Source organism: Ranitomeya imitator, chromosome 3 (assembly GCF_032444005.1).
Source record: "Ranitomeya imitator isolate aRanImi1 chromosome 3, aRanImi1.pri, whole genome shotgun sequence".
Taxonomy (NCBI): domain Eukaryota; kingdom Metazoa; phylum Chordata; class Amphibia; order Anura; family Dendrobatidae; genus Ranitomeya; species Ranitomeya imitator.
The window spans coordinates 230,622,573-230,637,071 of NC_091284.1; the positions used below are offsets into that span (position 1 = coordinate 230,622,573).

The 14,499-nt window shown below is 41.5% G+C and overlaps 1 protein-coding gene across 1 annotated transcript in view; it reads right to left on the reverse strand.

Moving 5' to 3' along the window:
* The window catches only part of CTSE (cathepsin E), a 76,825-nt gene that overhangs the window by 40,661 nt on the left and 21,665 nt on the right, over positions 1 to 14,499 (reverse strand). Inside the window, exons 2-4 of the mRNA XM_069760101.1 lie at positions 5,768 to 5,915; positions 3,727 to 3,844; positions 2,593 to 2,711 (exon numbers count right to left, since the gene is read on the reverse strand). Coding sequence (XP_069616202.1) covers positions 2,593 to 2,711; positions 3,727 to 3,844; positions 5,768 to 5,915 — 385 coding nt within the window. The remainder of the gene's footprint in view (positions 1 to 2,592; positions 2,712 to 3,726; positions 3,845 to 5,767; positions 5,916 to 14,499) is intronic.

Consider the following 14,499-nt stretch of genomic DNA (forward strand, 5'->3'; position numbering starts at 1 on the left):
TTTTTTCACCCTCATCTGGTATTTTTGGCCCTGCTGTCCCCAACTTTACCCAGCTCGGGTGTTGGTAATTTATATTTGTTTTTGTTCGTTATGATTATCAATAATTTTTAATGTATATCTATTAAAAAATTGTTTTAGGGTTTTTCCTCTTTTGTGGTTGTGTAAACAATTATACCCTTACATTATTTATCCTGGTGGTCTCTGTGATTTTATGTACTCCAGTATTTTTTGCGACATTTTGCAAAACGTGTAGCTTTTTGTAAAAAATAGGCAAAAATGGTCAAAGACCGAAAAAAAGCATTTGTGCCTCTGAGAAAAATTCATGAATCACATGCTCCATTTTTATTAATATGGCGCAAAAAACATCAACACAAATGATGAATCAAGCCTATGATGTAATAACCTGAGATCATAATAACTGCAGTTTATTAGTTACTTAGCGCTGTTGAAAAGGTGAAGAAGGAGCTGAGCCAGGATTCGTCTTAATGATGTGCAGTAGAGTCCTCCATGTCCATGAGTTGCAGGCTCCCCCTACACACACAGTGCTCATGAATATGATGATTTCTGAATCGCCTTGCTATGCAGCTTTCTTAATTATGATTTTATCAAAACTACCATAAGGGATGGGGGCAGTGTTCTGGATCGATGCGTTGAGAAACACGTGATGGTGTCTCCGCGGTGTTGGATGTTTTGATCTCCCCGAGGTCATTCATCCTTATGTTTATAGTCCTTGTACCAGGCACTGCTCCTAATAGCCAGTTTCCTACTCCACACTGATGAGGGGCAAATACCCCGAAACAGCTGTCTGTGGATGGATACCATGTTTTGGCATAGGTGGTTTTCCTTTTGGATGCTGCCCTTCCCGTGGTTGTTCCTTCCCGGTGAAAGACCTGGCTATTTATTGCTTGCGTCGAGAAACACGTGATGGTGTCTCCGCGGCTTTTCTACATGCATTTGCATATTTCCCATAAGGGATGGGGGCAGTGTTCTGGATCACTGCATTGAGAAACACGTGATGGTGTCTCCGCTGTGTTGGATGCTTTGATCTCCCCGAGGTCATTCATCCTTATGTTTATAGTCCTTGTACCAGGCACTGCTCCTAATAGCCAGTTTCCTACTCCACACTGATGAGGGGCAAATACCCCGAAACAGCTGTCTGTGGATGGATACTATGTTTTGGCATAGGTGGTTTTCCTTTTAGATGCTGCCCTTCCCGTGGTTGTTCCTTCCCGGTGAAAGACCTGGCTATTTATTGCTTGCGTCGAGAAACTTGTGATGGTGTCTCCGCGGCTTTTCTACAGGTAAATGAGTAAAGGACACAGCGTTGCAGTCTTTACTTGGTTTACTTAAGTTGTCACAGGCCTCAGTCCAGGGTGCCGGCAACAGGTACATAAGGAGTCCAGGCAGCCCGGAAACAAGTGAAATCCCCTTGGTAAGTCAGGTTGGGAGCCTTCCACTGTGCACTTGCTATAGTCCCTTGCTGTCTGTAACGTCCTTACAAGGTTCTGGTTCCTTCCCGTGTCCTGGGACAGGTACCTGTATGGTAGGCAGCTTGAGCCGTTCCTTCTGGGGTCTCTGCACGGTGATTCCAGGCTCCAGGGTGCTGCTGTACCACAGGCTTAATTTGGGCAGTATACGTATAGTTCTGTGCCCTCCGGTTCTGCTAAGTGTCCTACAGTTCCACTCTAGCCTCAGGCTCCCGGTACCCAGTTTCTGCGCTTTGGCTCCTCAGAGGCCCACTCACAGCCTCCTTGAGTTCTACTCTCTCCTCTGTGCTCCTTTCCTGTCACCTCTCCAGATTCAACTGCACTCACTGGTCTCTCTGGACCAACTTTCTGACTCCTCCTCCAAACCAGGATCTTTATCCAGGGAAGCTGTCCTAAAACAGGGTTTAGAATCCTCCTCCTGGCCTGGATTCAGAAGGTGTTGTGTGTGTGGTTTACCTGCCAAAGAGATCCCTCTTGTTTCCAGGCATAGCACTACCCTCCCTGAGAGGAAGGCAGCACTACTGTGGTACCCGAACTCCTTGGGTGCCACACTAGATCTGCAGTGGAGAAAATAGTGATTTTATCAAAAGTCCAGCAAGGCACCCAATAAGTGATATATTGCTGGAATCATGGTCTCTGTCCCTACATCATGCTGCTCTCAGATGGGAGAGTAAAAATCTGGTGACCTGGCAACCAAGCTACTCTTTCTGTTGGATAGTCTTCATAAATGAAGACCATTGTATACAAATGCAGCATGATGATAAATCAAACATACACAATAAAGAATGGATGGCATAGAAATAACAACATTGAATCTCCTCATTGATGTGGTTTAGAGGGGACAGTACATAACTTTGTGATAATATTTCTGTTTTAGGAGGATATTTAGGAAGTTAAAAGGATCTTCTTAACTAGAAACAGTGCCAACCTCATCCATGAGCTGTTACTGCTATTGCAGTCCGTTGCACTTCAATTGATGGGGCTAGTCAGCCATAGACAAGGTTGGCGCAGATTATTTTACTTTTCGTAACCAATACTTTTAAATACTAAGAAGAGGCATAAAAGTGTCCAGGATCCCAGAAATGTATACTTTTGAGGTACTTACAGTAACTTGATCAACTCCTAATACTCCTGTCAAATTGCCAGTTCCATACTGGATAAAGAAAGGTTGACCATCTGTCTTATAGGTGGAAGACTGACTCGGCTTGAACCTGGAGTGTTCAACTGTGGAAAAATTATATTTTTTAGAATTATTGCTTTTTTTTAGAGTTATTGCTTTTGCAACCAGTGCAATAATTAAACGAGTTGTTTAGGCTGAGCTGGCATGTGCTCTGGGTTGGGGAGGTGATGTTTAAAGAGCAGATGTCACTTGCTCAAAAAAATTGTGTTAAATACCTTGTAAAATCCCTAAGCTCCTCTGATTCTGACGTTCTTTTCCATTTTTGTGCTGTGCCGCTGCATTGCAGATATATTCACATTCATTGGTTTAGGAGAGCAGAAAGTGAAATTTCTGCCTATAGGCCAACTGGGTGTTTCTTCAGAGCATGCACTTTCACACTTCCCTCCCAGATCCTGCCAATCACAGCTCAGCAGCATATGAGGCTGATAGACTGCTAAAATAACTGCTGAGCTGTGATTGGCAGCATCATGGAGGACGAGGAGAAAGCACACGCCCCTAAAGAAGACTCTGAAGAAATGCCCAGTTGGCCTGCAAGCAGAGATTTCACATATTGCACCCCGAAAGCAACAAATGTGAATATCTCTACAATAGAGTGACACCGTGCAAAACGGAAAAGAGAGGCAGAATCAGAAGAGCTCATGGATTTTTACAAGGTATTTAACTCAATTATTTTCACAAGTAACATGTTATTTTTAACCCCTATGACAAAAAAGGATCAAAATCATCACTAATATAGAATCGAAAGGACACCATGAGCAAATGATAGATATCCAGTCTAGTTGAATTTAACAGATTCATCTGGCTCTTTTTTAGTGTCCATGGGCACCTTTGTGATCAGGTAAGGGATGCAAATCCTCAGGTAGCCTTTAGACCTCATGTATTATGAGTCAATGTCGGGTGGATGCATTAATATTACATCTCAATATGCCTCTGGGTTTCTATTGTTTACCATTGCTTTATATGATCTATGCTTTTTCCCTTAGAAGCACTACTACAGTATTGTATTTAGGCACATGTGTTGTCAGTCATATATTACATTAGGGCGATATGTATTCTTACGGCATGCTTTGCTTGTGCAGTATACAGATGGAACCCACAAGTTAGAGGAGCCTGTATCAAAGATCACAGTGAACACCTGAGGAGGTGATCCAATAGAAATCTGTCCAAAATATTCCACCTGGAAAATAATAAAGAAATAAAAGTTTTAACATAGCTAGAACTATACAGTGCCTTGCGAAAGTATTCGGCTCCCTGGAACTTTTCAATCTTTTCCCACATATCATGCTTCAAACATAAAGATACCAAATGTAAATTTTAGGTGAAGAATCAACAAGTGGAACACAATTGTGAAGTTGAACGAAATTTATTGCTTAGTTTAAATTTTTGTGGAAATTCAAAAACTGAAAAGTGGGGTGTGCAATATTATTTGTCCCCTTTACTTTCAGTGCAGCAAACTCACTCCAGAAGTTCATTGTGGATCTCTGAATGATCCATTATTGTCCTAAATTCCTAATGATGATACATATAATCCACCTGTGTGTAATCAAGTCTCCGTATAAATGCACCTGCTCTGTGATAGTCTCAGGGTTCTGTTTGAAGCACAGAGAGCATCATGAAGACCAAGTAACACAACAGGCAGGTCCGTGATACTGTTGTGGAGAAGGTTAAAGCTGAATTTGGATACAAAATGATTTCCAAAATTTTAAACATCCCAAGGAGCACTGTACAAGCGATCACATAGAAATGGAAGGAGTATCATACCACTGCAAATCTACCAAGACCCGGACATCCCTCTAAACTTTCATCTCAAACAAGGAGAAGACTGATCAGAGATGCAGCCAAGAGGCCCATGATTACTCTGGATGAACTGCAGAGATCTACAGCTTAGGTGGGACAGTCTGTCCATAGGACAACAATAAGTCATACACTGCACAAATCTAGCCTTTATGGAAGAGTGGCAAGAAGAAAGCCATTTCTCAAAGCTATCCATAAAATATGTTGTTTAAAGTTTGCAACAAGCCACCTGGGAGACACACCAAACATGTGGAAGAAGGTGCTCTGGTAAGATGAAACCAAAATCAAACTTTTTGGCAACAATGCCAAATGTTATGTTTGGCGTAAAGGCAACACAGCTCATCACCCTGAACACACCATCCCCACTGTCAAAAATGGTGGTGGCAGCATCATAGTTTGGGCCTGCTTTTCTTCAGCAGGGACAGGGAAGATGGTTAAAATTGATGGGAAGATGGATGGAGCCAAATACAGGACCATTCTTGAAGAAAACCTGTTGGAGTCTGCAAAAGACCTGAGACTGGGACGGAGATTTGTCTTCCAACAAGACAATGATCCCAAACATAAAGCAAAATCTACAATGGAGTGGTTCACAAATAAACGTATCCAGGTGTTAGAATGGCCGAGTCAAAGTCCAGACCTCAATCCAATTGAGAATTTGTGGAAAGAGCTGAAAACTGCTGTTTACAAACGATGTCCATCAAACCTCACTGAGCTCGAGCTGTTTACCTAGGAAGAATGGGCAAGAATTTCAGTCTCTCGATGTACAAAACTGATAGAGACATACCCCAAGCGACTTGCAGCTGTAGACGCAGCAAAAGGTGGCACAACAAAGTATTAAGTTAAAGGGGCCGAATAATATTGCACGCCCCACTTTTCAGTTTTTGAATTTCCACAAAAATTTAAACTAAGCAATAAATTTTGTTCAGCTTCACAATTGTGTTCCACTTGTTGTTGTTTCTTCACCAAAAATTTACATTTGGTATCTTTATGTTTGAAGCATGATATGTGGGAAAAGGTTGAAAAGTTCCAGGGAGCCGAACACTGTATATGTTTTGTTATATGAGCATTTTACAGAAATGCCTCATATGACTTCATTTAATCCATATTATTTAAAAAAAAAAAAAAAATCGGTAAGATTCATCTGGTTTAACAAGTGCTTGGTGGGGATTTTCCTATTTGTACATTTTTTTTATTTAGCATCATTGTGAAAAATTTAAAAATGACAATATACAGTAAGGCACATTCTCAACAATAACAACACCCTTCAGTTCAATACTATATGGAAAGAAAGATATAGCATACATACATCTAAATAATTGTAAAGGGGCTCAGTGGCAGTATCTGGGTTATTATACGATTGCAGTAGGTCAAATTCCCGACTTGTCCATACTTCAGAGAGACGCCCTTTTTCCCTAAGGGTTTTCCTCAATGATTTCTGCTTCTTTAGAGGTATTCTAATATGGAGAAGAATATACATGTTAAAACAATGGTAGTATATAATTTTATAAAATAAACCAATGTCCGGGAGGCGCTGCCCTAAAAACTGAATCAATTTGCAGCAAATATAGTGATGAAAACCACGCTATTCATCCAAAAATAAACACTATAAAAGATGTAAAATGTATATTTGCGCTAAAATGCCAGTATAAAAATATAAATAGAAACATGACACCTTATTGAATAGGCCAAATATTAATTAGGTGCAATTGCATGTGACGTATCTCAGTCCTTATATGCTATACACAGACGTGTTTCCCCTTGTCATGGAAGGTCCTTTTAGTGATGTCCGTTAGGTGTCAATATATAAATGCTGACAAGTGCCAATAGGGATGGATGATGAAAAAAGCTGGGCGGCAGATGCCGATGCTTTGGGGGTCGCCGTCCCGGCCGGTGACAGGCGTACCTCCCCGCAAAAAGCTAAACAGAGTGTGCCGTGCACAGGCACAGAAAGCTCTATCCGGAAAATAGAGCCGGCAAGGTGCAGAGCAGCTGCAGGACCTTGCGTGACGTCACTGCCACGTGATGAGTCACGTGACCGGCTACGGAACACACACCAGACCAAATTCCAACACGTTTCGGAATCACTGATTCCTTCTTCAGGGATGGTAAGGTGTGCGATGTGTGCGTCCTATATAGAGTGCCGGATCATATGCTATTATCTTATTGGTTGAAAGCAAACAGCCCCACTTCGCTGTTGAGACCATATGGTGCTAAAGTGTTCATCTCAAAAATGCATTTCGTTTCTACCCTGGACATCTGATGAATGAAATTGCCACCACGTCCATCTCTTTTAACTATTTTCAGTCCCGTAACCTTAATGTCCTTCACTGAGCTCCCATGATGTGTTATAAAGTGCATAGATAAGGGATGTCCGGTGAACTTATTGGTAATATTCCTTAAGTGTTCCCCAATTCTGACATGCATAGCTCTTATAGTGCGGCCTATATATAGTTTTCCGCAGGGGCAAGTTATTCCGTATATAATTTCCTTGGTAGAGCATGTAATAAAATCCTTAATGTCCATAACAACTGATTTATTGGAGATTGATGTTTGTTTCTTTGTATTCAGTTTCTTGCATGGTGCACATTTTTTACAATGAAAGAAGCCATTGGGACACTTTAACGGTACAGGATTAGACGTTTTCTTCAATGTGCCGCTCGTGGGGGCTATTATATTTCCCAGGTTATTCGCTTTTTTGTAGATAAATCTGGGACATGCGGACAGGAGGTCTCCAATCACTTTGTCTTCCCTTAAAATGTTCCAATGTCTACTCACAATTTTGTGTAAAAGTTTGCTGTTAGAGTTATATTGTGTGATAATTGGAATCTCACCAATTCCCCATTCTTCGTAAGTGTTTTTGGTTTTGTCCCTCTGGATCAACAATTCCACACGTGGGCACTTCCCAACTTGTTCTTTAGTTTCCAATAAAGTTTGTTTATTATATCCTTTAGCCACAAATCTTTCTACTAGCATATCGGACTCCAAATCATAGTCTTGCTTCCTTGAGCAATTCCTATGTACTCTTATCAATTGGCTCCTGGGGACATTCAATAGCCAACTTGGAAGGTGGCAGCTGTCTAGAGCGATGTAATTATTGGAGTCAGTGGGTTTGTGGTATACTTGGGTCTGAATGGTATTATTTACTATAAAAAATGTTAAATCTAAAAAATTAATTTTTTTATTGCTGGTCGTAGCCGTAAATTTTAAAAAATATTCGTTTTTATTTAAATCTTGAATAAAATTGTTCAATAAAATGGGGCCTCCAGACCAAATAAATATAATATCATCTATGAATCTGCCATAGGACCAGGCCCGCCCGCAAGGTGCCGTTGTGGAAAATGGTTTCCTCTTCCCACTTACCCACATACAAATTGGCATAACTGGGGGCGAACCTGGTACCCATGGCAGTACCCCATCTCTGGGAGTAGTAGTGCGCCCCGAATTTAAAATAGTTATGTTTCAATATAAAATCTACACATTCTAAAATGAAAGAGGTCTGATCTTCGGGATTTTGGCCATTCAACATGAAATGTCTTGCTGATGCGCTCCCTTTTCCATGTTCAATAACGGTGTATAGGGAGGTGATATCTAAAGTGCCTATGACATAGGTTTCCTCCCATGTTACAGTGCCTGCAAGTAGTATTCAACCCCCTGCAGATTTAGCAGGTTTAATAAGATGCAAATAAGTTAGAGCCTTCAAACTTCAAACAAGAGCAGGATTTATTAACAGATGCCTAAATCTTACAAACCAAAAAGTTTTGTTGCTCAGTTAAATTTTTATAAATTTTAAACTTAAAAGTGTGGGTCAATTATTATTCAACCCCTAGGTTTAATATTTTGTGGAATAACCTTTGTTTGCAATTACAGCTAATAATCGTCTTTTATAAGACCTGATCAGGCCGGCACAGGTCTCTGGAGTTATCTTGGCCCACTCCTCCATGCAGATCTTCTCCAAGTTATCTAGGTTCTTTGGGTGTCTCATGTCGACTTTAATCTTGAGCTCCTTCCACAAGTTTTCAATTGGGTTAAGGTCAGGAGACTGACTAGGCCACTGCAACACCTTGATTTTTTGCCTCTTGAACCAGGCCTTGATTTTCTTGGCTGTGTGCTTTGGGTCGTTGTCTTGTTGGAAGATGAAATGACGACCCATCTTAAGATCCTTGATGGAGGAGCGGAGGTTCTTGGCCAAAATCTCCAGGTAGGCCGTGCTATCCATCTTCCCATGGATGCGGACCAGATGGCCAGGCCCCTTGGCTGAGAAACAGCCCCACAGCATGATGCTGCCACCACCATGCTTGACTGTAGGGATGGTATTCTTGGGGTCGTATGCAGTGCCATCCAGTCTCCAAACGTCACGTGTGTGGTTGGCACTAAAGATCTCGATCTTGGTCTCATCAGACCAGAGAACCTTGAACCAGTCAGTCTCAGAGTCCTCCAAGTGATCATGAGCAAACTGTAGATGAGCCTTGACACGACGCTTTGAAAGTAAAGGTACCTTATGGGCTCGTCTGGAACGGAGACTGTTATGACCTGGTGGTTAAGAGGCCACACTGAAATGACCTGGTGGCTAAAACGCAACATGGAACGAGCTCTGAGAAGGTGGTATCTCTACTGACCGCAGTCCCTAATCCTAACAACACAACTAGAAATAGCCGTGGGATGTTCCTGACACTCCCTAGACACCTCGTCACAGCCTCAGATATAACTACCCCTAAAGAAGGAAATAGAAAGCTATCTTGCCTCAGAGAAACCCCCAAAAGGAAAGACAGCCCCCCCCCCACAAATATTGACTGTGAAAGGAGAGGGAAATGACGAACACAGAAATGAAATTAGATTTCAGCAAAGGGAGGCCAAAACTAAACTAGATAGACAGAGAGCAAAGGATACTGTGCGGTCAGTATTAAAAACTACAAAATCCACGCAGAGTTTACAAAAATGAACTCCACACTGACTCACGGTGTGGAGGGGCAAATCTGCTTTCCCAGAGCTTCCAGCTAGCCTGAATAAGACATAGTGACAAGCTGGACAAAAGAGACAAAAATGCAAAGCAATAGAGTCCAAACAAATGGACAAACAAAACTAGCAAAACTTATCTTTTGCAGACAAGGACTGGCCATATGAGAAATCCAAGGGAAGAATCAAATCCAACCAAGAACATTGACAGCAGGCATGGACTAAGGCCCAGAGCAGGTTTAAAGAACAAACCCAGGCAAGGCGATTACTGAAGGCAGCTGCCACAGCTACCTAACGGAGCAGCAGCTCCACTCAAAACCACCAGAGGGAGCCCAAGGGCAGAACTCGCAAACATACCATCAGCAACCACAAGAGGGAGCTCCAGAACGGAACTCACAACAGGAGACCATTGCGGTGGAGTACGTTACTTATGGTATTGACTGAAACCAATGTCCCCACTGCCATGAGATCTTCCCGGAGCTCCTTCCTTGGGTTAGCCTTGACTCTTCGGACAAGCCTGGCTTCAGCACGGGAGGAAACTTTCAAAGGCTGTCCAGGCCGTGGAAGGCTAACAGTAGTTCCATAAGCCTTTCACTTCCGGATGATGCTCCCAACAGTGGAGACAGGTAGGCCCAACTCCTTGGAAAGGGTTTTGTACCCCTTGCCAGCCTTGTGACCCTCCACGATCTTGTCTCTGATGGCCTTGGAATGCTCCTTTGTCTTTCCCATGTTGACCATGTATGAGTGCTGTTCACAAGTTTGGGGAGGGTCTTAAATAGTCAGAAAAGGCTGGAAAAAGAGATAATTAATCCAAACATGTGAAGCGCATTGTTCTTTGTGCCTGACCTACTTCTTCATACTTTAGGGGAACCAAACAGAATTCTGGTGGGTTGAGGGGTTGAATAATAAATGACCCTCTGAAAAGACTTTTCACAATTTAAAAAAAAAAAAAAAAAGAAATAACATTCTTTTTTGCTGCAGTGCATTTCACACTTCCAGGCTGATCTACAGTCCAAATGTCACAATGCCAAGTTAATTCCAAATGTGTAAACCTGCTAAATCTGCAGGGGGTTGAATACTACTTGTAGGCACTGTATATCTTGTAAAATATTTAAAATATGCGTGCTGTCCTTTATATACGAGGGGAGCTTAGGGCATAGCTTTTGCAGATAGCAGTCCACGAATCTTGAAAGATTCTATGTGAGACCCCTTATGGCAGAGATAATAGGTCGACCTGGTCGATATTTGCAGATGATACAAAACTATGTAAAGCAGTTAATACAAGAGAAGATAGTATTCTGCTACAGATGGATTTGGATAAGTTGGAAACTTGGGCTGAAAGGTGGCAGATGAGGTTTAACAATGATAAATGTAAGGTTATACACATGGGAAGAAGGAATCAATGTCACCATTACACACTGAATGGGAAACCACTGGGTAAATCTGACAGGGAGAAGGACTTGGGGATCCTAGTTAATGATAAACTTACCTGGAGCAGCCAGTGCCAGGCAGCAGCTGCCAAGGCAAACAGGATCATGGGGTGCATTAAAAGAGGACTGGATACACATGATGAGAGCATTATACTGCCTCTGTACAAATCCCTAGTTAGACCGCACATGGAGTACTGTGTCCAGTTTTGGGCACCGGTGCTCAGGAAGGATATAATGGAACTAGAGAGAGTACAAAGGAGGGCAACAAAATTAATAAAGGGGATGGGAGAACTACAATACCCAGATAGATTAGCGAAATTAGGATTATTTAGTCTAGAAAAAAGACGACTGAGGGGCGATCTAATAACCATGTATAAGTATATAAGGGGACAATACAAATATCTCGCTGAGGATCTGTTTATACCAAGGAAGGTGACGGGCACAAGGGGGCATTCTTTGCGTCTGGAGGAGAGAAGGTTTTTCCACCAACATAGAAGAGGATTCTTTACTGTTAGGGCAGTGAGAATCTGGAATTGCTTGCCTGAGGAGGTGGTGATGGCGAACTCAGTCGAGGGGTTCAAGAGAGGCCTGGATGTCTTCCTGGAGCAGAACAATATTGTATCATACAATTAGGTTCTGTAGAAGGACGTAGATCTGGGGATTTATTATGATGGAATATAGGCTGAACTGGATGGACAAATGTCTTTTTTCGGCCTTACTAACTATGTTACTATGTTACTATGACTGATGGGGTCTTTGTGGACTTTAGGCAAATAGTAAAAATACGGGATTCTTGGATGTGCGGTATTTATAAAATCAAATTCATTCTTATTTAGAAACCCTTTTTGAAGGCCCATTCTAATTAGAACTTGCATCTCCTCTAAGTATTGATCCGTTGGATCAGCCTTAAGCTTCTCGTGTGTGCGTGTATCACCCAATAAGCGTAGGGATTCTTTGTTATAATCTTCAGTGTTCAAAACAACAATACCGCCACCCTTGTCGGCGGGCCTGATAGTCAGATTTCTGTTATTTTGAAATTGCTAAATGGCCCTTCGTTCTTGATTGGATAAATTGAATTTAAACTTAGAGCATTTTTTGTCCAAAATTTTCCTGATGTCACGTATGACATTATTCTGGAAAGCGTCAAATGCTTCCGAATAATCTTGGATGGGATTAAAATTAGACTTTTTCTTTAGGGTGGTATGGTTATATGGGTTAATGATATCCACAGAACCATCATTATTTTCCTTGGTTAATTTCTTTTTAATATAATATTTCTTAATTGCCATTTTCCTCATAAACTGTTTTATGCCTACAAATGCTTAAATTTATCAAACTTAGTGCTCGGTGCATATTTAAGACCTTTGTTCAATAGGCATATTTCATTTCGATGATGATGACTTAAATTAAAAATTTTTTGTTGTTTACTTTAATCGAGATGTCGCCCTTGTGTTTATTTGATATCCTCTTTTTTTTGGCTGATTTCCCGCCCCTACAGCCCCTTTTACGTATTTTACGTAAATTTTGTTTATTATTAGGAATGAGCAAACCAAAGCGGGAAAGTTCCAGGTCCTTACCGAACACAAACTTTTTACTGTATGTCTGGCTTCCTGTTCATGTTCGCCAGTCTAATATAGCTTGTTGAAATGCTGCAACGTAGCCAATCAACATGCTTTTAGACTGTGGGAACTTCTGGAGCATTCACTGCCAAGACAAGTATTGGCATGGCTGTGATTGGCCAATAGAGCACGTGATCTGCCCTTAAAGGCCAGATTACCTGATTGCAGCCACTATTATGCTCTCATTAATGTATGTATAGGAAGCAGCTGGAGTGAGGGACAGATTGTGACTGCACCCTCTGCAAAAAAATGCAATGTGTAAACTGCAAACCATATCTGTAGCAGCACTGTGATATTACTGTGTTAAAAGCCGCTATGTGTACTCTGCACCAAAATCTGTGGGAGTACTGTACTTTAATCCTCTCTGTGTACTCTGCACCCCCTTGCCTGTGGGAGCACTGTGCTTTAAGCCACTGTGTGTACTTTGCAACCCATATATCTGGTAGTACTGTGCTACTACTGTGTAAAAAGCTGCAGTGTGCCCCCACCTAAGCGAGTACTGTCCTTTAAGCCCCTGTGTGCACTCTGCACCCACCCCTCGTCTGTAGGAGTACTGTCCTTTAAGCTGCTGGATGTACTCTGCACCCCTCCACCAGTGGGAATACTGTCCTTTAAGGCTACGTTCACATTGGCGTTCCGCCAATGTGCGTCGCTGTTGCGCCGGCGACGCAGCGGCGACGCGCCCCTATGTTTAACATAGGGGACGCGTGCGTTTTTTGGGTGGCGTTTTTTGACACTTGCGTCGTTTACGACGCTAGCGTCGGACGCAAGAAAATGCAACAAGTTGCATTTTCTGTGCGTCCGATTCTCGTCAAAAAACGACGCACGCGTCGCAAAACGCGCGCGTTTTTGCGTGCGTTTGTGCGCGTTTTTTCGTGCGTCGCCGACGCAGGGCGGCGCAACGCTAGTGTGAACGTAGCCTAAGCCATTGTGTGTACTCTGCTGTGTTTTCTCGTACTCTGAAAAATAAATAATTGGTACCAACCATCTCATTGCCATTTCTAGGCCCCAAAAATAATTTTTCTGGACTACTGTGTGTTTTCTAGTAGTCTGGGAAAAATATTTGTCATCAACCATCTTGTTGCCATTTTTAGGTTCCAAAAATATTTTTGTAGACTAGTGTACATTTTTTAGAAATCTGGGAAATATTTGGCATCAACTGTCTCATAGCCATTGGTAGATCACAAAATTATTTTTTCTCAACTAGTGCCTCTTTTCTAGTAGTTTGGCAAATAAATATATCACATCAGTCATCTACTTGCCAAGTGTAGGATAAAGAAATAATTTTTTTCAGTATTGCTGTGTCTTTTCTAATAGTCTGGTAAATAAATCATTTGCATTATCAATCTTGTTGCCATTTGTAGGCCAAATAAATAATTTTTCAGTACAGATGTCTAGTTGCCATTTCTAGGCACAACATTTTTTTTCTGGACTATCGTGTGTTTTTCAGTAGTCCGGGAAATGAATAATTGGCATCAGCCATCTCATTGCCATTTTGTAGGCCAAAGAAATAATTTTTCAGGACCGCTGGGTGTTTTCTAGTAGTTTAGAAAATAAATATATTGCATCTTGTCATCTTGTTGTCATTTGTAGGCTGAGTAAATAATTTTCAGTACAGCTGTGCCTTTTCTAATAGTGTGCCAAATAAAACATTTGTAGCAGCCATCTTGTTGCAATTTGTAGGTCAAGAAATAGTTTTTCAGTACCGCTGTGTCTTTTTTAGTAGTATGGCAAATAAATAATTTGTATCAGCTGTCTCGTTGCCATTTCTAGACCCAAAAAATTATTTTTCTGGACTGATGTATATTTTTTGTAATCTGGGAAATAAATAATTGGCATCGGCCGCCTCGTTGCCATTTCTAGGCCCAACAAATAATTTATTGTAACTGGTGTGTATTTTTTAGTAGCTTAGGAAATAAATAACTTGCATCAGCCATCTAGTTGCCATTTCTAGGCTAAATAAATAATTGTTCAGGACCGCTGTGTGTTTTCTATTAGTTTAACAAATAAATATATCGCATCAGTACCATCTCTAT